The 23,653-nt window shown below is 44.5% G+C and overlaps 2 protein-coding genes across 4 annotated transcripts in view; one reads left to right on the plus strand and one right to left on the minus strand.

The window, feature by feature from the left end:
- Window positions 1-853: 853 nt before the first annotated feature.
- zetaCOP (COPI coat complex subunit zeta) lies at window positions 854-7,692 on the minus strand. The gene is made up of 7 exons (XM_084607501.1): window positions 7,627-7,692; window positions 7,306-7,374; window positions 7,118-7,199; window positions 6,914-7,005; window positions 5,067-5,200; window positions 2,595-2,685; window positions 854-987 (listed from the first exon to the last, which is right to left on the minus strand). Exons 1-7 carry the CDS (start codon window positions 7,642-7,644, stop codon window positions 940-942), a joined length of 534 nt encoding a protein of 177 aa, XP_084463627.1. The 5' UTR covers window positions 7,645-7,692; the 3' UTR covers window positions 854-939.
- A 359-nt stretch (window positions 7,693-8,051) lies between these two features.
- The window catches only part of mor (SWI/SNF- related protein mor), a 114,026-nt gene continuing 98,424 nt past the window's right edge, over window positions 8,052-23,653 (plus strand). For all 3 annotated transcript variants that reach the window (XM_084607502.1, XM_084607503.1, XM_084607504.1), the window contains exons 1-7: window positions 8,052-8,213; window positions 8,788-8,907; window positions 12,022-12,107; window positions 17,887-18,010; window positions 18,893-19,016; window positions 20,808-20,877; window positions 20,952-21,027. In XM_084607502.1, coding sequence (XP_084463628.1) covers window positions 8,097-8,213; window positions 8,788-8,907; window positions 12,022-12,107; window positions 17,887-18,010; window positions 18,893-19,016; window positions 20,808-20,877; window positions 20,952-21,027 — 717 coding nt within the window. In that variant the 5' untranslated portion in view covers window positions 8,052-8,096. The remainder of the gene's footprint in view (window positions 8,214-8,787; window positions 8,908-12,021; window positions 12,108-17,886; window positions 18,011-18,892; window positions 19,017-20,807; window positions 20,878-20,951; window positions 21,028-23,653) is intronic.

A 23,653-nucleotide genomic window follows, 5' to 3' on the forward strand; every position in this document is an offset into this window, starting at 1 on the left:
TTCTAGAGTATTCAGTGTGTTCACTGAAAGCACTCCAGAATCCTATAACGAGAGGGAAATAAGTTTTTACCTCTTTGGAGATCAATGCTGCTAACCAGCTACAGGAGCCTCACTGTCATTCGCTTACAAGCCTTGGTCCGTTTGACGAAGGGTGCACACGTTCACGCTTCCCCGCTGAATTTGCTCAAAAGCTACTACAATTGAATACAACTCAAGTCTCCAGTAACTGCCACATAAAATTCTTTCGTAACAGAAAGCAGTCTACTGTTAAAGCTCTCCTAGTTACTCAAGTGAAAAGCTAAGCACTCAACTAGATTAAAAGCCCAAGATTTGACACACTTCCATTTTGCTTGGTATGGCCAAACTTCAAAATCTGATTCTATTTACTGTTTAGCAGTATGCATGCTGCATAGATTGTCTAGTAGTTAGCAACTATTTTATTATTATTTAACATGTATCCTACTATACCTTGCTTGTGGTCAAGTTGCACAAAATTTTGCAGCACCTTTTGTGTAAGGAAATACTAAGTGGCACCAATACTTGCCTGGTTAGTGCATAAATGCAAGATTTCTATCGCTGACAAGACTGACTCCTAAGAAAAGTGGTTTCAGCCAGCTTCCAGGAACTGAATTAGTTTGATTTAAAATCCCCGCCTAGGCAGGCATTCCCAAAGTCATCCCCAAAGCAATTATTACATTTCCAGATGACAGGACTCCCTCCATGTGCAGTGGCTTTCGATTTTTGCCCAGATGACTTCCTTTTCACTATGTTTAGAGTGGTCATCCCACAGTGTTCATCTTTACTCTCTTCAGAAAATTATACAAGTGCTCACTACTCATGCAGGCACCAAGGCTCGGTTGCTTTCCAAGAAGATTTATTATACAAGCAACCTGCATTTGTGAATGTACACCGTGGAAAAAAAACAAAAGAAATAATCATTTACTTCAGTAATGACCACTTCAGCTGCTCCTTGGCAGTTTGGAACACCTGAAATCAAGAAAGTGATGGCTGTCACTGCACTTGCTTTGAGCACATAAATACTGCACCACACAGAAAATTTACTACGACAGGCCAACATTTCTGGCACAAAGGCAAATTTGTTCATTATAAACATGAATTATCCACAAATGTAAAGCTTACAAGCCACCAAAAATGATGCCCTAGAAAATTCCGTAAATAGAAAAACAAGGTTTTTCTCTTTGTTTCCAGTGGCATGTTTCCAATCCAATAACTTCATTAATAGGGAGTAGACAACTTGTGCTAAAATGGAAATACAAGCTTAGTTTTTTTTAGTTTGGAACACAGTCGATTCCGGATATATCGAACATGAAGGGGATCATGGATTGGTTCGATATACATACTAATAATTTGACATTAAGACATGCCAAGAGATGAGCTGTTCTGTATAATAATAATAATTGGTTCACAGGAAGGGAAAGGCACAGTATCTGTCACACTTGCTCTGTGGACACCTGAACTGCCCTGTAAGAGAAGGGAGGAAGGTGGGAGTTAAAGTGGAAAGAGAGAAAGGGGAGCCGTAGCGGAGGGCTACGGAGTAATTTCGACCACCCGGGGATCTTTAACGTGCGCTGACATCGCACAGCACACGGACACCACTTCGTTTCGCCTCCATAAAAACGCAGCCGCCGAGGTCGGGATCGAACCTAGGAACACCGGCACAGTAGTCGGGCGTCTTACAGAAGAGTGAATTCAGTGTACCCAAGCCAGCGGCATGCTTTCTGCAGCCACCATTTGCATATTAGCAGCCCACCTCGGTACATGTACGCGCACCCACACGGCGATGGTCACCCGGCACCTGGTACCAAAAAAAAAAAGGAGCGCAACCCAATGTGCCGCTCCATGGACGCAAGCGAGTGCTCTAAATATTTGGTACAGTCAGATCGCAGCGTCAAAGCTCACGCTGCTCGCACGCCGAGCATCTAGTGCCACATGGCACAAGTGACCTTTAGATTAGGGCTTACATCAAACCTGCTGTGGATGGTGCTTTGGAAAATGCCACTGCTCACCATAAGAGGTGTGATTGTGTTACCGGGACACTATAAACGCTACAATAACTCAGTTAATGTAGTATACAGTTGATTTCTCCATCTCTTTCAAAAGCGAAGCAGACCACACGACAACCGCCACAAACTCGGTCAGCTAGCGTGGCTTCACCGCGCGACAACCGGTGCATTCAAGTCTGGCTTTCCCGAATGACAGAAGGCCACTTTCAAACGGACTCGACGTTCACCTCGGCAACAGGTTTAAAGTGCCAAACGTTGTTGGGAGGTGCCCAAGATTGCGCAGCTGACACGGCTCCGTGTGCGAGTAACGATCGTTGTGGTGGCCTTAGAAGTGTACCTAGCTGGGGCGTGGTGAGCAGTTCGATATATTGAATGTTCCACTTAAGTGTGGGAGTTCAATAAATGTGAACATGACTCCTATACTTTTGCATGGAATTTTTCGAGAGAATACTTTGAGAGTTCAATATAAGCAATAATTCGATATATCTAGGTTCGATATATCTGGGACTGACTGCACATTTCATTTCTTACAGTGCTCTACTCTCAGTGAAGTGAATCGAAAGTACTAACCTGTGCAACAGTTTGCTCTCCAAGTGGAATGTCATCAGTTCTCAATGCGACCTTTTGAAGAATTGATGTTGGGTCTGCTTCCAGAATGATCCTGAAAAGAGAATAGTTTTTCTTTGTGAGGTCAGTGCAGTAATAACCCAAATCGTATCCATCAGCAGTGTTGATATATAGTATACTAGCATGCTCGAAAGCTGCAAACCAGTGACATACGCAAAGAAAATTCTATGATACTATATAAAATTTGCTACTGGAGGCATCAAGATACAGAGTCAGCACATGAATAAAAACTGAAGGACCTTATTATAAGAGTTTTTATGACAAGGAAAACTATTTTTTTTTTTTTTTTTTTGACGCACCACCACCTCTTACAGCAGCAAATTTAGCCTTGCAATGAGATGCTTATGTCAGCACACTTTAGCACAATTCTTCTTTTTGTCACATTTCCTGCACATGCATTGTAGCATTACTTGTGCTCTCTGTGTAATCAAAAATATATATTAAAACTCTGTCTAGGCCCTACTTCTGTCACCAGCTGCATGCTGAACTTAAGTTACTGCTGCTAACAGTTAAAAGGGACTGTCTACTGTCTTTTTCAACCATTCTTTTCATGTGTCAAATGAAAACGCCTTTCCCAAATTAATAAATATCCGGCTATGGCACTGAGAAACATAGTGAAACCATTTAAAACTTAATATTTCGATAAGTAAGTTTCATTTTTCTCAATGGAAGATGGTGTCTGCAAACCCTGACTTCGGGGACACAACATGTACTTAGTATAGCAAATTCATGCAATCTATGGACAAGAAGTCTGTTAGATGATTTGCTGTGGCAATACTGAGTTGTTAAAACTATAATTGAGATGGCTACGGTAATTTTAAATAAGATAGTGAAAAATCACCTAAATAAAACTGGTAATATCTATCACAGATATTCCAACAATGGTTTTTCCTGGTAGCAGTGCTGTTGATGTCACTGCAAGTAGAACAGTGGCATTGGTTGCGCAATATTTTTTAAAGCATTTTAAAAGCAGATGAGGCAAGACTGAATGAGAGGAAAGTAGGCTGCTTTAAGTTCATATGAACAAAATAACTGCCTTTATAACGCTCTGGCATAGTCATATGTAGCATATTCACTTCACCTGCTGCAGGCAGCTACCATGTTAGTCACAATGAGAGGACACAGCATGGTACCACCATCTGATCAAACATGACTTTCTTGATCAATTCAACAGGGAGAAAATTTGGGCCAGTTGGTTCGACATAGTTGTGGGGGAAATAGGAACCGCGACACAAACAAGACGAAGACGAGAAGTGGACAGGACTTGCGGAAGTGGACCGCACGTACTGTCCCCTTCTCGTTTTCATCTTGTTTGTGTCGCGGTTCCTATTTCCCCCACAACTTTGATCAATTCAAAATATAAACTACTGCCTAAACCACGATTTCTTCCCTCCTTACTGCCCCCGAGTTGTCAGGCCTATCAGAACATGCTAATTCTTTTATAGTCATCTTATACAGTAGAATGTTCCTCAAAAAAGACCCCGATGTGAAAAAATGTCACCTTTATGCATCCAGAGGACGAAGCTTGAAATGTCAAGATTCAGCCCATTCTTGTAGCCCCATCAGCGGACAGGGTCCACATATATATTTTTGCATTTTCTTTATTCAAACATGTGTGACCGATGCATAATATATGACGCAGTAGCGTTATGGTTACATCATGCTTGAAGCAGAACAAAAAGTCCTCACTTCTGTAACTGTAGAAGTTTCACAGATAGGCTGATATTCAAGGCAAGCTTCTCGCTCTAATGCGATATGCAGTGAACAAATTTAAGAATATAAAGCTTCCCTTAAAACTTGTCCAAACACAGCCATTTGGAATTACATGCAGTGCGTGTCTCAGCAAGCATTAAACAAAGTCTTAAATTAAGAAGCAAAATTGGCACATATTTTGTAAGGTGCTGGGTGAATTACTAGAAACACCTTTACATGAACTAATTGGGTTTCACATTGCAAATTGTATGGGACTCGAATGTATCAAACTGAAGCACCTAATGCACTTAACCAGGATTCAATCAGTTCACTCCATAAAAATATTGCAGCAATATAGTAAACTATGCCTGCAATGTGAAAAGAAAAACACGCATGGCATCAGCTTTATGAAGCATTCACTACCTTGTACTTCATACAAGGCATATGGCAAATAAATATGACAGCTCTCTACTTTGGAGCACTGCTCCACTGAAACACTCACCAAAAAGCTTGCGGAATGTACAATAACACGAACTTCCAGTAATCATGGTTATAAAGATACTACAAGGACTCCGATACTACTGACTGAATTTGGCGACAGTCTTGAAAAATTCATTCTAGATTAATATTTACAATGGCTGACTTGCTCCACTTAAGTATTGCAAGTTGTCAGAATTTCGCAAACAGCTCCTTTGCAAGCAGATGATGAGGAGTGGTACTCACCCGCCATCGCAGATCTCGTCAACAGCAAGCATGATGATGTCAAGGTTGTCCAGAAGAACCTTCTTCTCCACATTCTTCCTCAGTATTTGGTTGATGGAGTCGTACAGGCAGTTCAGAGCACTGCAGAGGATCAGCTGCACACAAGATAAAATTGGTTGATGCGAGAGTGTCAAGCAAACAAATATATAAAAAATGCCTGTTGATAGCTGCCTATAGAGGTAATGAGAGACACAGATATCTAACCTCCTACTCTGAAGACACAGCACAGAGTGGTGGCTTGTACAATTCACAGCCTTCAATAATTGTGCTTTCAATGTTCACTAATTTTCATATCAACAGAACAACTTCATTTTTATATGCCCATACTCTTCATTTCACATGCTTCACTGTCATTTTGTAATCTTCCTTACATCATTTTTTCTGCGCTCCATCCTCACTTTCTTGAAGCAGACACGTGTTATGCACCTTTTGGTAGAAGTTTTTAGTGTGTCTGCCCCTTTTTTCTTTGATCGTCTGCAGTGTTTTATGGGCCCTTGATAACAAAATTAAAAACATCAAGGACCCCTGTACCATAAAGAGGGCCAAAGATCAGAAATAAAGATATAATTACAACTACAGAGGAGGTTCAACATGGCACAGGAATGGTGTGAAAGAAACAGGACGGAAAAAATGGTGTGTTTATGTTGGAGACTTCATTGTTCTTAGCCACTGTTTGCAAGACGTCATACTTGTCTTGGACTTCTTGCAGGCTAACGGTGCGATAATTAATTTGCAAGAATCACGTGTGACGTTTTCGCCGAGCCAACGGAGGACGGACGGAGGAAACAGGACGGAGGCTCACCATAGGGACCAAATCCACGCCCTCTGTTAACTGCTGTTGCTCTGACAAATAAGGCAAGAATGTGGCTTTCTTCCCCTGCAGAGGCTTGTATGTGTTTTTGTTATTGTCACAGGCATTTACATAGCATGGGAAATGCAGACTTCTGAGGTATTACGAAACTGTTAAATCTTAGTGGATTATTGGTTGGAAAAGTGAATGTACGGCAGAAGTCATTTCAAGCTTTTACTGGAGGTCAGTTTATCACTGCGGCCAGGATATGTTAAGCATAGAAATTGCCCTCTTTGAAGCTGCTCCATGCTGAATGAGCAACCACTTAATACAATGCCAGCTTTCAAGTTATAAAATTTTAAAAACCTGTTTTCATGGTACATCTGCTTTCCCTGTCGGTAGTACCGCCTAGCCACAGAAATATGCGGGAGAACAGACACCACCAAATTCAGAACCAAAGCAGTCACAGGTTGAGACTGCTTTTTTTTTTTTCTTTGGTTACACAAATAAAAATGTAAAAATGTGACATTCTTTGCAAAAAAAAAACAAAAAAAAAAAACACCTAAATACTTGGTATACTCAACTAAGACTGCAGCCTTCTTGAATTAAGCCCATGCTCGTTTCCATCATGAAAATCAGTCAAGACAGAGCTATCTGTGCAATTTCAAAATTAGTGGCAATTACGGATGGCCATAGTATGTAAATCAAACTGGCACCATTCTCATTTTCTGTTATGCATTACAGTAATAACAGACACCACAGTACGCTGTAATGATTAAACAGTATCTTTAAAATCAAAATTACGTTCATAACGTGACATCACCGACATAATTAAACTATAGTATCAGCTATCATAGTAGGAGTAAGCAAGCAGCGTTAACACCACTACTAAATGGAGTCTGCTCAAGCTTCTGGGGGCTAGTGACACTTGCTTTATTAATTGTTAGTTTTTTCTTTTTTATCGGAAGAAACGTAACTACAAAAGGTCCGGACGAAGGACAGGAACATGATTGCCTACCTCGTTCTCGTGACTGCTTCCCATCACGTAGAAAAAAAGATCCACATTACTCCGGTAGACGCATGTCAACCCATCTAACATTATGATTTCCGCTGAAATAAAGGCGAGAGGGCCACGTGATTAGCGGAAATTGAGGAAAAAAAAAAAAGAGAAACAAGAACGTAAAGCTATCTACTACAGCAAACTGCCAGTTGCCCGTCTTACCATTCGCCCGGTGTGTCTTGTTGAAGAGGTTCTTCTCAAATGCCTTCTGCTCTTTGGCTGACGGAAAGGTGTTGTCATAGTACTGCAATGCGCGGAAGGAAAGGTTGCAAGTCTCGTTTAAACAGATGAAAAACTTGCGATGTCGCTAATATGAAAGAGCGGGCACGGCCCGAAATCAGTTTTTGTACCTTGGCCAAGATTCTATTCCCATCGTTGTCGAGGATGGCGATTGCTTTCACTGTGTAGAGTGTAGGTTCCTGCACGGGAGCAGATGTTAAATGCCACACACAGACAAGTAATGAAACACAAAACAGCTTGTACTACTACTGTCCGTTACGCCGGGTGGTACGGCTGTGTGAAGCTTTTGCTTCCACGCGACGTAAGAAGCCTTAATAATTGATTGTTTGTTTTCAGGGAGTAAGCAGCTGTGAGGCAAATTAGCGATTAGATCTAACAGTGTCAGTTACAGCAAACAATACGTTTTACTTTGGGTGCTCACATAAACTTACCAGCAGCATAGACTCCATTTTGAGTGACGTGTAGTGAAGTAGTCTTGGCTCGGCTCGGCTACACACTGATGTAATACTGCCGTAGTCATAGCAACCACGTCGACATCATATATTTGCCAGGATCGCCATGGTCAAGATCAGTCAAGATTATTCAAAAGCTGGAAGTTAGAGAGGGATGACTTTGTTGCAATTTACGTGGCGAAAGCTGTAATTGTTTTGCACTTCTTTATTTGCGTTAAGTAGTAGTCAACCCAACCTTGTCCGTGTAGCAGCGAATCCAAACTTTACGGCATTAATAAAATTTAGTGATTAAAATGTTTAGCCGTTGTTTTTAAAACGAATTTTTTTTTAAAGTCTGAAATACAACGTGACGATTATCATACAACAATCCTTGACAGTTACGCTTTCCAGACGACACTAGCCGTAGCCCAAGCCGCGTCTTCCGAACGGAGCAATAATTGTTGTTAAACATGGCGGTCGTTCAAAGAAAAAGGGACGGTGGGCCAAACTTAAAATTTTACGAATCTTCGGAAACTATTGCACAGTTTGACGGGGTTAGACAATGGCTCCACAAGAACTGCAAGAAGGTACGTTGGTTCGTCATTGCTGTAGCTTGCGTGTTGCCAAAGTAAGCCTATTTAGCCGATAGAGAGCGACCGGCATTTGAATCGGAGATCGACACCGCGTCCTCCGCGTTCTGACAACTGCGGTAGCGTGCGCGCGTTTCGCGCTGTCTCGGTCGTGGTCTGTGAAACACATGCGATGCTGTCTCGCAGAAGGCTGCGTTAAAATCGCTGTAGTTGGCTACATATGCCCGTTCACGGCTTCTTGTTTTACTAGGCCTAAAGCGAAGCTGCTCTTGTAGAGTCGGTAAACATCGGTTCATTTGTTCTTCAGCGGAGCAAGCCCCGAAGCTCGTTTTCACAAATTTTAATTCGTTATTTCATGTTTGCACGGTGCATAGCATTACTTTCGGTTCATTTGTATGTGATTGATTGTTTTCAGTAGGAAGTGTGCGTTACGCTTCCAGGTTTGTTTGGCAGCCTTGTGTTCAGCGGTGTTCGCACGCGCGAAGAAAAAAAAAGAAATGGTACCGCTTGCCCAACCTCTGAAGTATCAAATTATCCTCGCTTTTACTCCGTTTGTGTTTTCTTTTTGCAGTACACACAAGCCGAACCGCCTACAAACAAGGGGCTGTCAGCTTTGGTCATTCAGCTGATTCAGTTTCAAGAAGACGCCTTTGGGAGGAGCGTGAGCAAACCGCCGCTGACACGACTCCCGGTGAGTGCTGCAGCCCGAGTTCCGGCACATTTATGGCCGAAATCGGCATCACGAAGCAACATGCTCCTGATTTCGTGCGTAGTTTCGCATGCGAAACTAAACTGTTGAGTAGGCATCTAGTGCCTCACCTGTTTTAACAAAGCCATCTTCTTTAGTGTTGTTTATTGCTGTGTCTGGCATTTTTTGGCGCTTTTAACATGTGACCTGCTGATTGCAGGCGCCTTGTTTGTGGCTAGTCAGACTGGCCTCGCAGTTGGTCTGCTTTTTTGGCGTTCTAGGGGTATTTTTGCCAAATAGGCGAAGGCAAACTGGGATTGCAAACATACAAACGAAAATTCACACTTTTTGCGCAAATCCTACTTGGCAATATGTTCTTGCGGTACTTTTATACGACCGCCAAGCCGGTGTTACTACATTCTTACAATATGCATTTCGAATTTGGGGGCAAGAGTTTATGGAGCATACTTCAGTAATGCCTGATTTCTTGATGCCGGTGGCCTGCTGAGGAACTCAAGAGAGAGAGAGGAACAGATGTTCAAGGATGTGCGCACTCAAAGCACTATATCGTAACTCAAAGGGAGCGAACACTATACTTCTGGACAACTTTTTCCTGCTCTGCAGCAGAGGCTATGTAGGAAAGGGAAAGCAACAGGCTTTTGTACCTTTTTTCCTTGGGAAGTGGGTTATTCGTTGTTTGCATTAGCTATCCAGAGCTGTGAAAGGAGAGACGGTGCAGGTCGCTAGTGCCGAAGTAGGCCATTGTCCGCGCAATGGGAGCAAAGGTAGATACGCAGAAAGCTGTCCGCAAGTGTAAACAAAAAGTGTTCTAAGATTGTGGAAATGAAAAGGCTGTGCCTCGTATTGTATGGGTTGAGCGCACCAGCGCAGAAACAAATATTTATTACTTTAAGATGTCACTAAAAGTTGCTTGCTGTCTTGTGATTGAACGCTGCCATAATTGTAGCTCACCATGTGGTCACATCTCTGAAAAATATAGCAGATGTGTTCTCACGCGTTGTGCTTCTCAGATGTTCTTAGGTGTACAGTGATCTTTTTTTCTTTCAAGAGTGCTTGTCATATTTTTTGATATTTCACACAGTGTGACGACACTGTGGGTTTTTGAGCCAAGTGCTTTCCATATAGTATCTGTCCAAATAGGACACTGCAGGAGCACCTTAGTAGACACCCCCCCGTGGACTCCGAAGTGGCGCCAGAGCTTCGTTGGCTAGCGCTCACGAGCATGCCTTTGAGAGGCTTTTAGCATTTTTCTTTAGGTAATGCCACAATACTTTAATTCCTTGGATGAAGTGACCACGGTGCACAGAAACTTTGCTGGCGAGGAGTATGTACCTGTGCCGTAACACCTTTGTTTGTAGAGGCTTATATGGGTACTACTCAGTACTGAAAATGCCATATTACTGTCTTACAGGTGAGAGTTATATATTAGTTTCGGTACATCACTTTTACAGACGCACATTTGCGGTCACATTCGCTGATCATGGTTTCCAGTGTTGAACTACATAAAACCGAGCGCATGCACTGATAGAAAAAATATTGAGAAAAAAAAGTGGAATCAGCCACCTTAGACGGCAAGCTTTCAGTTGCATCGAAAAACATTGGACCGACGCTTTAATCCCTGGTTCGGTTCCTTTAAGAGTTAATGAGAAGAAAATTTAAGTAATGGTGAAGAGTACGGGAATGGAGGAAGAATTTAGGTACTGGATGTGATCAGGGAATGTTTTGTAAGACAAATTATCACTGCAGATTGCCTATGGCAGAAAAATAGGTAGACAAATAATAATGAGGTGGAGTTCGTTTAGCTGGCAGTCTGGAGTCGTGAGTCATTAAAGAGGGAAGTACCCCTTTAGAGAATGTTGTATAATAGTTGTATGTGTTATTTCTCACCCTTAGTTTTCGAATTTGGAGGCTAACGAAAACTGCCGGAACTTAATTGGGTGCGGCACAGTGCACCACAGAATGGAAAAATTATATGGATAGCATTACAAGATAGATGAAAGCACTGTGGGTCACGGAACAAGCAAGAGTTGATGTTATAGTTGAAATCGAGATGAGGAACTGTACAGGGCATGAAATGTGGAGAGCAAGGAATGGATTCCCTATTGGGGTAGGGGAGTGGCTTTTGGGGGAAGGGAGTGGTCATAGATTAAATAGCATCTTCGAGGCGCTGCAGATAAAGTTGTGATGTTAGGAAGATAGTAAGAGACCGGAAAGCGTGGCGTGATATGGTCCATAGGGCCACGAAGAGTCGGACACGACTGAACGACTGAACTGAACTGAGTCGTCATAGAGCTGGATGGGAAGATGGGATAATTGGATTCTGATGGGAGAGGCCTTTGTTCACCTGTGGATGTATGTGGGCTGATTCAGAAGATACCTGTGTAACTATCAACTCTGTAAGTCTCCACATATTGCACATTTCTTTCCATTTGAAATCGCAGCCTGTGGACAGGGTGGTCAGGTAGATAGCTCATGTTCCCGGTGAGCTTGGCCGTCGCAGAGGCATGCATAAGTGTTCCAGGTTGTCATATGATGGGCTTTAAAGTGATAGTTATTTGACCCATTTGGTTTCGATAGAGTTTACGAGGAAAAAGTGTGTGGATTTTCTTGCCATTGCAGTTTAATGTAAAAACTTTTTTTTTTGCAGAGGCCTGGTTCTCGGGAATCCAGGCCTTTACAGCACCCGACACAGAATGTTTCTGGCTGTGTTAAGTCTTTGTGAATAGGAGAGGATGCATGAAACACGGAAAGCTGAGATGTCACCTCTTGTTTTGTCAGTCCCTCTTTCAGGGGGGGGGGAGGAGGAGGAGGAGGAGGAGGAGGAGGAGGAGGAGGAGGAGGAGGAGGAAGGAAGGAAGGAAGGAAGGAAGGGGGGATATGGACGGACTGATTTTCATGTTTACGTATTTCTAGTTTTGTCATTGTTATGGAGGCCTTTTTTGTGGCTTAACAGGATGATCTTGAAATGTTGAAATGTACCTTTTTGCAGCTAGAAAGTGGAGTTTTGTTTTAGTGCTTAAGAAACCTGGTTCTTCTAAATTGCAGGAATCTGTGCTTTTTTAATCTGAATGCAGCAACATTTCTTTTTCTTCTCAGATGAAATGTTTTATGGATTTTAAGCCTGGAGGTGCACTTTGCCACATCTTTGCTGCTGTCTACAAGTTCAAGAGCGAGCAGGGATGGTAAGCCTGAGGTTTCTCCTCACACTTTGCATGTCTGGGGCTGCGTAGGCAGCGCTGCAGACATACATGCACCCCTAATTAGCAGGGCCGAATTCAGTGCCACTGTGAGCATGTGCTGTTAGTGTAATGTCATTGGAGACATGTTTTGCAAACCAGGATTTAGTATTAGTAGCAGTCTCTGGGAAAGCATTTGGAAATGTTTCCTAGATAACTTAGGAGGGTGGCTGTGTAGGGCAGTTGGCGATACATTTGGGAATTAAAAACTGCAGCAGGCATAGCAGCAGGGTTGTCGCCTCCCTCATGTCCCGTGTCTGCTGCTGTTTTTAATTTCCAAATATTTCCCAGATGTTCTTTCTGCTTCTCAGTGAAATGGTCTGAGGCCAAAAGATAGTAAAAATTGGATAAGTGGTACGCCCCTGGTGTTCTTTATATTTTCGTCTGTGAAATTGTCTTCAGAATCTGCCTTTGCAGTCAAATTTGAATATTGGAGTTTTTTGTTTTTGTCATGCTAAAAGGAAACTGAGCATTTTTTTTGTCATTCATTGTTGCTGGCAGCACTCCCTTGCAGGGTTTGTATCCTCTGGGCAACTTTTCGTTTGAAGTGATGTGGGATTTTCCTCTCAAGGCTAGGTCAGCCAGTTGGTGCATGTCATTGTATGTTTAGCAGGGCAAAAGCGATCATACGGACGGCGGAGCCAAGCACGAATTTTGTTAACTGTTGTTGCGACCGACTCCTGATTGGCCCACCATATCATGGCGTCGCAGTCCGTGTGTCCTGGCATGGGAATTCAAACAGTGCTTTGCCACAGTATCACCGGTCTGACTAGGTTAAACCCCGTTAATTTTAACGCGGATGCACTACTTCACAAGGTCAAACCCAATCAAGACTGTTGTGGCTTGCATGTGCTGAACTTGGACGAAAAAAAACGGTGGAGCGCATTCGAACTTGGCAGTTTTTCTTGGGAAGTGTGCACGAAACGTCATAGCGATCACCGCAGCCGATCGCACCACGTGCAGACTGCAATGCATATTCTCGCGCTATGCATTGCATGTCCTCGTCTCCGTCAACTTGGTCTGGTTTGGTTTATGGTAGTTAACTTCCCAAAGCAACTCTGGCTGTGAAAGACGCTGTAGTGGAGGGCCCCGGAAATTTCGGTCACCTGGGGTTCTCCTCTTGGCAGCCACCCGTGGCTGTTTGTTTGACTTTTTTGCATTTTCGTTCTGGATTCGGACGCATTTCATTGTGGTGTGCATGGCACTGCACGTTCATATTATAACTAGAAGTTTTCACGACCCTTGGAGAGGTCGATTTGACTGGGGCTGTTAAGGTGGGCAGTCGTCAGCTCTTTCCTGTGCTACGAGAGCAGCCCGGTGCCCAATAGGAAACCCAAGCTGAAGTTTCGCCGTGCGATGGCAGCGCCGCATTCCTGGCATGGTGGCGAAATGTGAAACGATGGGACGTCGCCGGAGCAGACGCTCCGCTAGCGTCCTGTGCACGTGCGGCGATCGAGTTGCGCCTGGCGGTTATTTGGCGATACAAAAACGCTTCTACTGATGCGAAACGGAGGTACTAAGTAGCATTGTGTCATGGGTAGCCACAATGGTAGGCGAAGCGCCAAAAGACGAGGCTCATGTGTGGAACTTTGCAAATTTCATTGGAAGCGTTTCCACAAGACCTGTTTTTCAACCGCATGACAGCATTCTGAGAAGTCTCGCATTCTTTTTGGAAACGAAAAGGGCCAATTTTCCCCTTCTCCACAAACTCAGAAATGTTCGACAGTTGACAAAGACGTCTTAGAGAGGGGTCAAAAGAGTACAGTGGTTTAACACCATGTATACGAAGTGAAGGGGTGGAGGATTATCCTGCTCATCGCTCCGCGCGTGCCTTGCTTTGCCGATTTTCTGTGCTCTCTCCCTGTTTTGCGAGTGCTCTGAAAGCGACCAAATTAACAGATATCCAGCGTGCGACGTCCGCGATCGACAATGATGTCTGAATGTGCCCTACGACCAAGAAAATGTCTAGGAACGAGGCCTTTTTTTTTTTTTTTTTTTTTTTGTGGGGGAGAGTGGAAAACATGCTTGGCTGAGCCGCTTCTACAGATTTCCGCAAATTGGCCAATAAATGAACCAACATTATTATTATTCATAACAAAAATATTTTTGGAAGTGCAATACAAAAGCGATCCTAGTTATGGCTCTATTGACACTACTCGCACGGAGCACCCTATTCGTGTCACAGGTTTCGTAAATGCAAACCAAATATAAATGAAGCACAACCATTTAGTAAGAACTGAAATAAAGCACGATTGTAGTACAAGCTTGGATTTCACCTTCCTTCCGAGCCAGCGAGCCGGTTATGTCGCGTGCAGCGCGCGGAGCACGCATGTGCTTTTGAGACTGCTAGCGTTCGTGTCTTTGAAGAAACATCTCCTTCGGACTATAGCTTGTTCTTCTACTGCAAGATTTGCTTTAGTAACGTCGTAATAATAAAAACAAAACCGTATATAGATCTCATGCTACAGGCCAAAACGATGATCAACAAGCGAGCAGCTTTATTTCAGAGTGCTGATAATACTTCCATAGTTTTTAAACATATAATGTAGCGTGTGCAACAGCAGCCGCTAGGCGGCTGGCTGCTCATCGAAAATCTCGTGCGCGGACTCGAAGTGGCCCCGTGGCGTTCGATGAGAAGAACCTGAAGTCGGCTGCTGTCACTCGGTGCTCTGGACCTGCTCTCCTGTACCTGCTAGATCAACCCCCTATTAAAAACCAACCTTCTGGTTACGGGCCTAAACGGCTATGTGACAATATATGACAATATAGTTACATAGCTGACTTACCTCGAGATAAACTTCCGACGTTTTCGGTAACGTGGGAAACACATTCACAATCAATATTTACTCATCGCCGTCTGTCGTCTGCTCTACATTGCAGACGTGAATAAAAATTTTCTCGCCTATAATTAGGTTTCCTCCACGGAAATACGCGGCAGGTTGTTCAATCATCAAGACGGAATGCAGGCGGCATGTCGCGATACGCCTGCGGGGGCGCGTCAGGGCACGTGCTCGTTCGAGAGAAAGCGTATGTCGCGAAGGCTGCGAGCCGAGCCGGCGGCATCCCAGTGTGTGTTTTTCTGCCACAGATGGCGTTGCCCATCAGGAGCTGCAGCGCCGCCCAGCGATGCTTTGGGAGCCTATGTGGCAGTGCCCTTCGTCCCTTTGTGAAATTGTGTATAAAATGCCGTAAATGTGTTTTAGTAAAGTTTACACCTCTATTGTGAGGCAAGCTTCTAGATCACTGCTTTGGCAGAGCCAGTGCGCGTTAGCGAACCCCAAGATGTCTAAATTAATCAGGAGTCTTTCGCTGCGGCGTCTCTCGTAGGCCATACGTGCTGCCTTGGTGCATTGTTGGGCTCTGCCATACTGTACCTATACTCCATTTCATACATATGTATGTGTGTATAACTTTATTAAGAAGGTGGCAAACGACGGGTTTAGCAGTCGGCACACTCGAAGGTACGGAAGTAGCTGAAAAGAAAAAAACAAAAACAATGTGTCATTTCACCTTGCGTCGTGGCTCAGTGGTGCATAGTGCATTCATGTTGTTCATTTTATGAGGAGCCAAGGTTCAACCGTCTGCATAGCTTTTTTTTCCTTCCTTTTTGAATTTTTCCTTTTTTTTTTAAGAGGATCACTAGGTAGAAAGTCAAAATACGAGCTATATATAACTGCCCATTTTTCATCATGCTGCAATGATTACCTTGAAAAACACAGCGCTGTTTACTCTCGGTCGATAAGTGTGAGAGTTCGCTTCCTTTTTTCAAACTTGAAGCTGATCTCTTTCAGCAATCTTCTCAAGGTAGCGTTATGTCGAGTAAATCGACATCTCCGCTCACTTCATTCAGGATATTGTCCAAAGTAGGTACTTCTCGTTCGGTGTACATGCAATGCAACTTGAGTCGATTGGCGTTGAGCATAAAACTGTTATAATTTACACTGTGAGAGTTGGATATTCCCACGTTGCTAGGTCTTTTTGGTGTTGATTTTATTCTGCCAGAGCAACTTCCTTTCTTGAACCTTGCAACTATCCGAGGGTTCGCCCCAATCATCTCTCTCACAATTGAGAGAACTTACGCTCAGTCTTCTCAGGGACGTGCTCTCTTATGCTAGCTTAGACGTTGATAATCACTGCCTTGCAGTCTTTCGAAATCTTTGTAGACTTCAGCATGGAATAAAAGGAGAGCAGGGGATGTATTCGAATTCATAGCAGGCAAAGAATGCAAGCGAGTAGGAGATAGCAATGCCATTTTCACAAACTTAAAAACCAAAGCAAACAACTGACCGCCCGGCCTAGCTGCGAAAACCCGATACAGGAGGTGCCGGAGAAAACTAGAAAACCAAGTTGCTCTGTTTTGGGCAATACGAAAGAAAATCAATCTATTTGCAAAATAAAACACTTGCATCATTTTACTACGGTATCTACTAACATTCACTTTTGATTTTCAGTTCATTATTATTTTTATTTTCAGTGCACTGCATTGCGATACGGATGAGTGTAAGCGGACACCGTAGCCTTGTCTGCATTGACCGCTATGCATAAAATGGAGTTTACTTACCAACAGCTATAATTTAAGCCAAGTACTACTGTGGATGCATTAACAAGGTGGAATTTTTATCTTGTCGCTGTGTGCACAGTAAAAGAGAGTGACAGTCTGGAAAGGCACTCGTGGTTAAAAGTGATGTTTGACCCATCATGTCTTTGCATTGTATTGGTAGCAAGTGTATAGAGATGTGCTATGGATAACTGAATGTGAACAGATGGTTGGCTGTAAATTTTTCATTCCACAGCCACAGCATTGACAAGCATTCAATGGTTCCTGCTTTTGAACTTTGGTGCAGTTTCGTCTCATTACCCTTTAAGGGTATAAAATTTGAATTTAGAATTTATTGCGTAGATGCGGGATGAGTTCCTCGACATTAGTACGCAGGTGAAGGTGTCAAAGTTTTGCGAGTGCCATGGAGACCCAAAATTTTGCACATTGTTGCCATTTTCACTTACTGAAGGTTTATTAATTTTTGTCTTCCATTTAGTGTGAAGACCGTCCTTTCTTATATTGTCTTGATTCATATTTTTACCACCCCGCCTTGTTGGCGCAGTGGTAACGGCGCTCGACTACTGTTCCCAAGGACGCGGGATCGAATCCCGGCCTCGGCGGCAGCTTTTCGATGGAGGCGAAAAGCAAGGCGCCCGTGTGCTGAGCGATGCCAGTGCACGCTAAAGAACCCCAGGTGGTCGAAATTTCCGGAGTCCTCCACTACGGCGTCTCTCATAGCCTAAGCTGCTTTGGGACATTAAACCCCACAACCACAACCTCATATTTTTACTGGTGGAACTGCATATCTGTGCTGCTTGAGATCTGAAAATCAGTGTTGCAACCCCTGCTGCAGTGGCTCAGCATGTTAGGACGCTCCGCTGCTGAACCCAGGAATACGAGACGGAATCCCGGCCGCGGTGACTGCTTTTCGATGGAAGTGAGAAACAGAAGCGCCCATGTGCTGTGCGATGTCAGCGCACGTTAAAGAACCCCAGGTGGTCGAAATTTGCGGAGCCCTCCCTTACGACGTCTCTCATAGCCTGTGTCGCTTTGGGACGTTAAACCCCATGAACCAAACCAAATGAAATCAGTCTTGCCACTGGAGGCTTCTAGTCCTGCAGTACACTTCGATTGAGCAGAGCAGCAGCTGAATGGGGAGCTCACGAAATGGTCGTGCCATTGCAGGCGCAGGTTTGACTTCCAGTCCCCATCGCGCATGGACCGCAATGTCGAGATGTTCATGACTGTGGAAAAGACCCTGGTGCAAAACAAGTGTCTCTCCCTGCCTCACATCTACATCTCCTCTGAGGTGAGTGTGAACGAGTCTGCCTTCTCGGAAGGGACTGCATGCGCGCAAGACAGAAGCGAATTGAAATTCGGACCCCACCAACGTGTCGCATGGTGGAAATTTGTAGGCGCGGCAAGCGCATGCGGATAAGTGTTGTTGACTGCATCACACACAAATGCAGTCGGGAAAGTGCATGCTCGGCTAGCCAGACTGCGTTTGTGTGCTGGGCTTACTAAGTTGACGAGTGTTGGGCCCTTGTAGCAGCGCAGCAGTCACTGTGTTAATTATAAATATTAACTACTGCCTGCTGCTTCAGAGAAGACCTGAAAGTCGTAGAAATCTTGTGGTTGGGTTAACTGGGCCGTTTTATTTCTGCCTCTGCATGTATAGTTAAACCTTACCACAGCGAGCAGGTAAAAAAAAAAAAAATAATTGGATGCAGCTGAAATTCATGATAAAAAATTTAGTCAAAAACACCACCAAAAGCAGCCGCAACTTAGTGAATGAGGTAGCAGCAGAGACAATCTTTAGTAGAGTAGCTGGGAGCTTCTTTACGAATTTTAGTGCCATTCTGAAGATGCTAGCAGAGATTCTGTAGGCTGCGAAAAAAATGAGCGCACGTTGGGTTACCTTCTCCACGCAGCCGCGCCATCACACAACAGAGGCAGGTCAAGTGCCACCCAGGGTGGCTTCCTTGTATCAAAGCCATGATGCGTGGTAGGCAGATGGTATGTTAGTGGGAAAGCAATCACTGTTTTCCTGACAATTCGGGCTGATGAGCTGCAGCGGTTGTTTCAGTGAATCCTTATCTGCAGTGCGCCTGGAGTTGTTGGCTTTTCTCAGTGTTTTCATTTAAGCTATGTGCGTGCGTGCAAAGCTTGTCTGCCCCGATGATGCCCACAGGTGGAGAAGCAGCTGATATCGCGCCTGAAGGACATCATCAAAAGGCATCAGGGTACGATTGCAGAGTCCCCCGATGATGCCACTCACATAGTCTACCCGCCGGTGCCCACGACGGATACCTCTGGTGCGTACTTGCCCAGCGCGGCTGGTTCACCTAACGGGGCACGTGTGCTGAGATAGACACTGAGGATGCGCAATACAGTGAAATTCACCCACCGGAGTGTTGTAGTGGAACGAGTGACAGCTGCGGGCTTGTGTCTTGGCACCATTTCGAGGGGTAGTGTAACTGTCCATGGTCGCTTGTTGCCTTTTTTGCGGTTCTTAGGAGAAGGGAAGCCGCGTAGACATCAGAGTGTCTTAAAGAAGTAATTTTATGTCACTTAGGCATCGGACAAACTCTTCTCACTCAATTTCTTACGGATAAAACATGACAAAACGCTCTGCGAAAGATGCGGCGGCAAACTGCAAGTAAATCAAATCTAAATTTTCTGCATAGAACTAACTGCAAGAACTAAGGAAAAAATATTTTACAATGTTTTACAAATAACATCCCATTACACACCCCATGCTACTTGTAGGTGAAGAAGCACTTGTTAATTCTTCACAAACATTTAGGTTCCTTAAAAAAGTTAACATTCTAAACAAATTATAACTACCGAACTATTCCACTCATACCATTGGATTTTAACGTTGTGTTTGGTGAATCGTAGCCTTAGTTGCTTTTGCACTGTAAAACGCTGTCTAACTGAGTGACTAACATTTTTCACACTTCTTGTTTTCATCATTGTTGGCACTGGGCATTTTTAAATTGACTTTCATTCATTCATTCATTCATCATCAGCCTGATTATACCCACTCTAGGGCGAAGGCCTCTCCCATATTTCTCCGCTTAACCCGGTTCTGTGCTAGCTGCATCCACTTGACCCCTGCGAAATTCTTAATCTCATCCGCCCACCTAACTTTCTGCTGCCCCCTGCTACGCTTTCCTTCCCTTGGAATCCAGTTTGTTACCCTCAGCGACCATCGGTTATCCTCTCTTCGCACTACATGTCCTGCCCATGTCCATTTCTTCTTCTTAATTTCCACTAGAATGTCGGTAACTTGAGTTATTTCTCCGACCCACTCTGCACGCTTTCTATCTCTTAATGTTACCCCTACCATTTTTCGTTCCATAGCCCTTGACTGACTTTGAAATTGACTATAGCAGGTGATTTTGTTGCTTGAATCTACCGGCTGGCAGTTGTGCTATCTCCTTTACTTTTTGGACATAGATGTTGAGTACCAGATCGAGTAGAGTCCTTTTGTGCAGTCTAAAACTCTATCCTTGCACTTTACATCGATGGTCGTGGTTTAAGTATGTAAATAGTAGAGTAGGTTCTGTGACCTGATAGACTGTCTTATCCAGTGTCAGTATAAGCAGTGTTGCACTCTAAGCATGAATGCTCGCTCGCTGCCATCTTGCAAAGTCATGCTGATACTTATTAATGCGTCTAAGCAGCATTTAAACGAGCATGTTTAAGCACTCGTTGTTGAATGGGAAATTAACGGCTCTTGCACATCAGCTTTAGCTGTGATTGGAGCAAGTAAAACTTTTTTTTTTTGTTTTCTCTTCAGATAAGAGTCTCATTTAAAATCTTTCATACTGCTCCATGTGTTTCATCTAGCACTTTTTTTTTCTTTGTGAAAATTCAACACCTAGTCCAGGTCTCGACAGGAAGGGTGCTTCCAAGCAATTCTCTGTAAAAGTTCAAATTTTTTGCATTATTTTGCATACTTGAGTGCATGCACTGTTGAAGTACCTAACACCAGCTGTCAAAGTTTTTCACCATTCCCAGCACTTAATTTGGTATGCGAAGGGGACCATTGCTTCTCTTGGGGCGGCTTTCCCGCTCATTTTTTCTTCCTCTGCTCGCAGAAGAATACGTGCGCTTGGTGATGAAGCGGGATCGGAGTGCTCTCATCCACTGGTGGTATTTTCCCGATAGGTGAGTGGCCTCCACTTCCTGCTTTCGACCACTGTCAACAATCGTGTTTTGTCTTCTGCCCTTTGTGCCACTAGCTTTGACACCTGGGTGTCCGGACTTGACATTGACATGGAGCCCGACTCACCGCAGACACACACAGGGCCCTACGAGGTGGGTGCTTCAAGTGTGGCATGTTGGTTCTGGTGCTCATGACAACGCGAAGTATAGTTTCTAGGGGTGCGAGAATACAGTCGAACCCGGTTATATCGAACCCGGATATATTGAATTTTGGTTATATCGAACTCATGGAATATCTCCTTGAAAATCCCATGTAAAAGTATAGGAAAGCCGCGTCATATATCGAACTCAATTTCACCGGTCGTTCAATATATCGAACTCCGCACCACGCACTGGAAAGTGTGCTTTCCCCAAAACCGATTGCATCACCCTTGGCCGTTTGCCGCGTGACGTTTTCAAGCCACGTGTGGAAGGAATCAGGGGACAGTTCGGCGACGGCTGGTCTGGGCAGCGCCGCGCCCATTCCCCAAAGGCGCGCGCGCATCTGCAGTTATTCTTTCCCACGAGCCAGTACACAACGTTTCAAGTCTGTTTTCAAACAGACGTTCGATGCTTTCTCCTGCGTGTGTTGCGAACACTCTGCGCGCGGCAGCTGACGTGGCTATGGCGCCTGCGGACGTTAAGAAGCGGCAGATCTCCCTCTCTCTTTGTGTTTTTTTTTTTTTTGCGAGAGTCGTTTATTCTTATTGCTGTGCTGTACGCGGGGCGTAGCGTAAGATGTGGCCGGCTGCGGATGTTAAAGAGCAGCAGGTTTTTCTTTTTTTTTGAGGGGGGGGAGTCGTTTATCCTTGCACGTATGAATCAACGAAAGCACATGGTCAGCTGCGATCATGACGCCCGCCCCAAGCGCGGCGTGATAAATGGAACCAGGCTTGTGCAATCAAGCCATCACGGGCGCTCTGCCAAGTTCGCTTCCCGCCACCGCAGGAGCTATCAAAAGATAAACGCGCCTGGACGTTATCGCTGCGCAGCATCTTGGAACGCTGCCAAGAAATGAGCTGTGGATGAGACGACCGAAACGGAGTGGCGCGCGCCATCGACATGCAGCAAAAACGCTCACGATTTCTGCCGCGGCGACACAGAAACCTTGTTCCGAGCTGCCGCGGTGGCTCGAGCGGCGAGAGGGACGCAGTTCCAACAAGTTGGAAATTTTTCGCTCTGTTGCTGCCGCTCCTGGCTGAGATCGCTCAATAGCTTGCATGTGAGCGAGCTGGCCTTAACGCCTTTTTTTTTTTTTTACAAATTCTCGGGTGCAGGAGTGAAGGGTGGGTTTATTATGCGAGTGGGTTGATTATGCGACAAATACGGTATAATTTTTTTGCATCGTAAGATCCGTCACAAGCCGATTTCTGTATATCGAATTATCGATATATCGAACTATTGCGCGATCCCCTTCGAGTTCGATATATCCGGGTTTGACTGTATGTGAAATTTCAGTTATTAATCATATATGTTTTTTATTCAACTCGTATTTGAAAAACTGATATCTGAAGTTTACAAATATTTCACAATACTGAATCACTGAAAAATTTCGAACTCACTGCAGTCTCCCCTGTGCAGTGCAATTCACCGCAATGCTTGATCGCGTGTGCTGTGCAGTGAAGCATTGTCAAAACGCGAGGAGGCTGTCTTTTGAGGGGCCTTCCCAAGAGTGTGTGCAAAGCGGAAGTACTTGTTGAAACAAGGGCACAAGGGAGGGGGGGACTTTGTTCTTACTTCGGTTTTATCTCGGTGCAGACATCCATCGTTCAGGTGCTCATCAGGTAAAATTACTGTGATGCAAGCGGCTTGTGGCAGTTTTTCAGGCCCATATGATAATTAGATCTTTTAGTTAATTCGGACGTTCTTGGCGAAAGCTTCACTACGCCAGGCAGTTCGAGCCGTCGGGTATGCACCTTGAAGGAGATTTGGAGATTGTTAAGCCTGGTGATCACTATGTGATTTTGGGGCATAGTCACATAGGCCACCAAGTGGCCGCGCTGTGAAAGTCAAGGTCACGTGACCTGTTGGCCGCCATGTGATTTTTGGGCATAGTCATTTAGGCCACGTAGGTAGGTACGGACAAGATAGTCGAAGTAGCCGAGGAGTTTTATATAAAGTAGTCGAGACAGTAATGAGATTGGCAGTAGGGAAAAGCAGTCAGACATTCCGCCAGTGACGAAGAAAGAGGTTAAAGATTTTGAAACTATGAACGGTGATCTCTGTGCGCCACCACCAATTGATTAAAGTGCATTACGCGACTACAGTAGAATCTCGATGATACGAATTTCAAGGGAGCACGCAAAATATTCGTATCATCCCGAATTCGTATGATCCAAAACAAGTCAACTTCCACATGGGAATGAATTGAAAATGAACCAAACTTTATTATGGCGAACTACTTGCGGCCGAAAAAGTCCGTAATGCTTGTGTGCACTTTTTTGCTGTTGATGTCGTGGACAAGCTCCGCCTGAAAGGCATAAAACCGTGCCACGGTTTCGTCGCTCACGCTGCCGGCACTTACGGTGCGGCACAGAACGTCCAAAGCGTGAAGAGTATCTGCTGTTGACGGCGGCTGATCACACTTGTCGTCAGCGTCACCATCGCTGTCAGGCTCACTTTCACAATCATTTGCTTCGTTGACCAAGTCTTCAATAGACCTCAGCCCACAGGTCGCGACGTTGTCGTCCGCGGTAACTAAGTCCCGAGCCGAAGCTTCAGTTTCCAGATTGTCCCAGCC

The sequence above is a fragment of the Amblyomma maculatum genome, chromosome 6, assembly GCF_055883805.1.
Source record: "Amblyomma maculatum isolate TAMU_Amacu chromosome 6, ASM5588380v1, whole genome shotgun sequence".
NCBI classification, from domain to species: domain Eukaryota; kingdom Metazoa; phylum Arthropoda; class Arachnida; order Ixodida; family Ixodidae; genus Amblyomma; species Amblyomma maculatum.

What these genes read in the sequence shown, in the direction of transcription:
- zetaCOP (XM_084607501.1), bottom strand. An exon ending in GGAATAGAATCTTGGCCAAG is followed by an intron (nt 7,200 to 7,305) that starts GTACAAAAACTG and finishes CGCGCATTGCAG; the next exon opens with TACTATGACAACACCTTTCC. An exon ending in GAAGCAGTCACGAGAACGAG is followed by an intron (nt 5,201 to 6,913) that starts GTAGGCAATCAT and finishes TCTTGTGTGCAG; the next exon opens with CTGATCCTCTGCAGTGCTCT.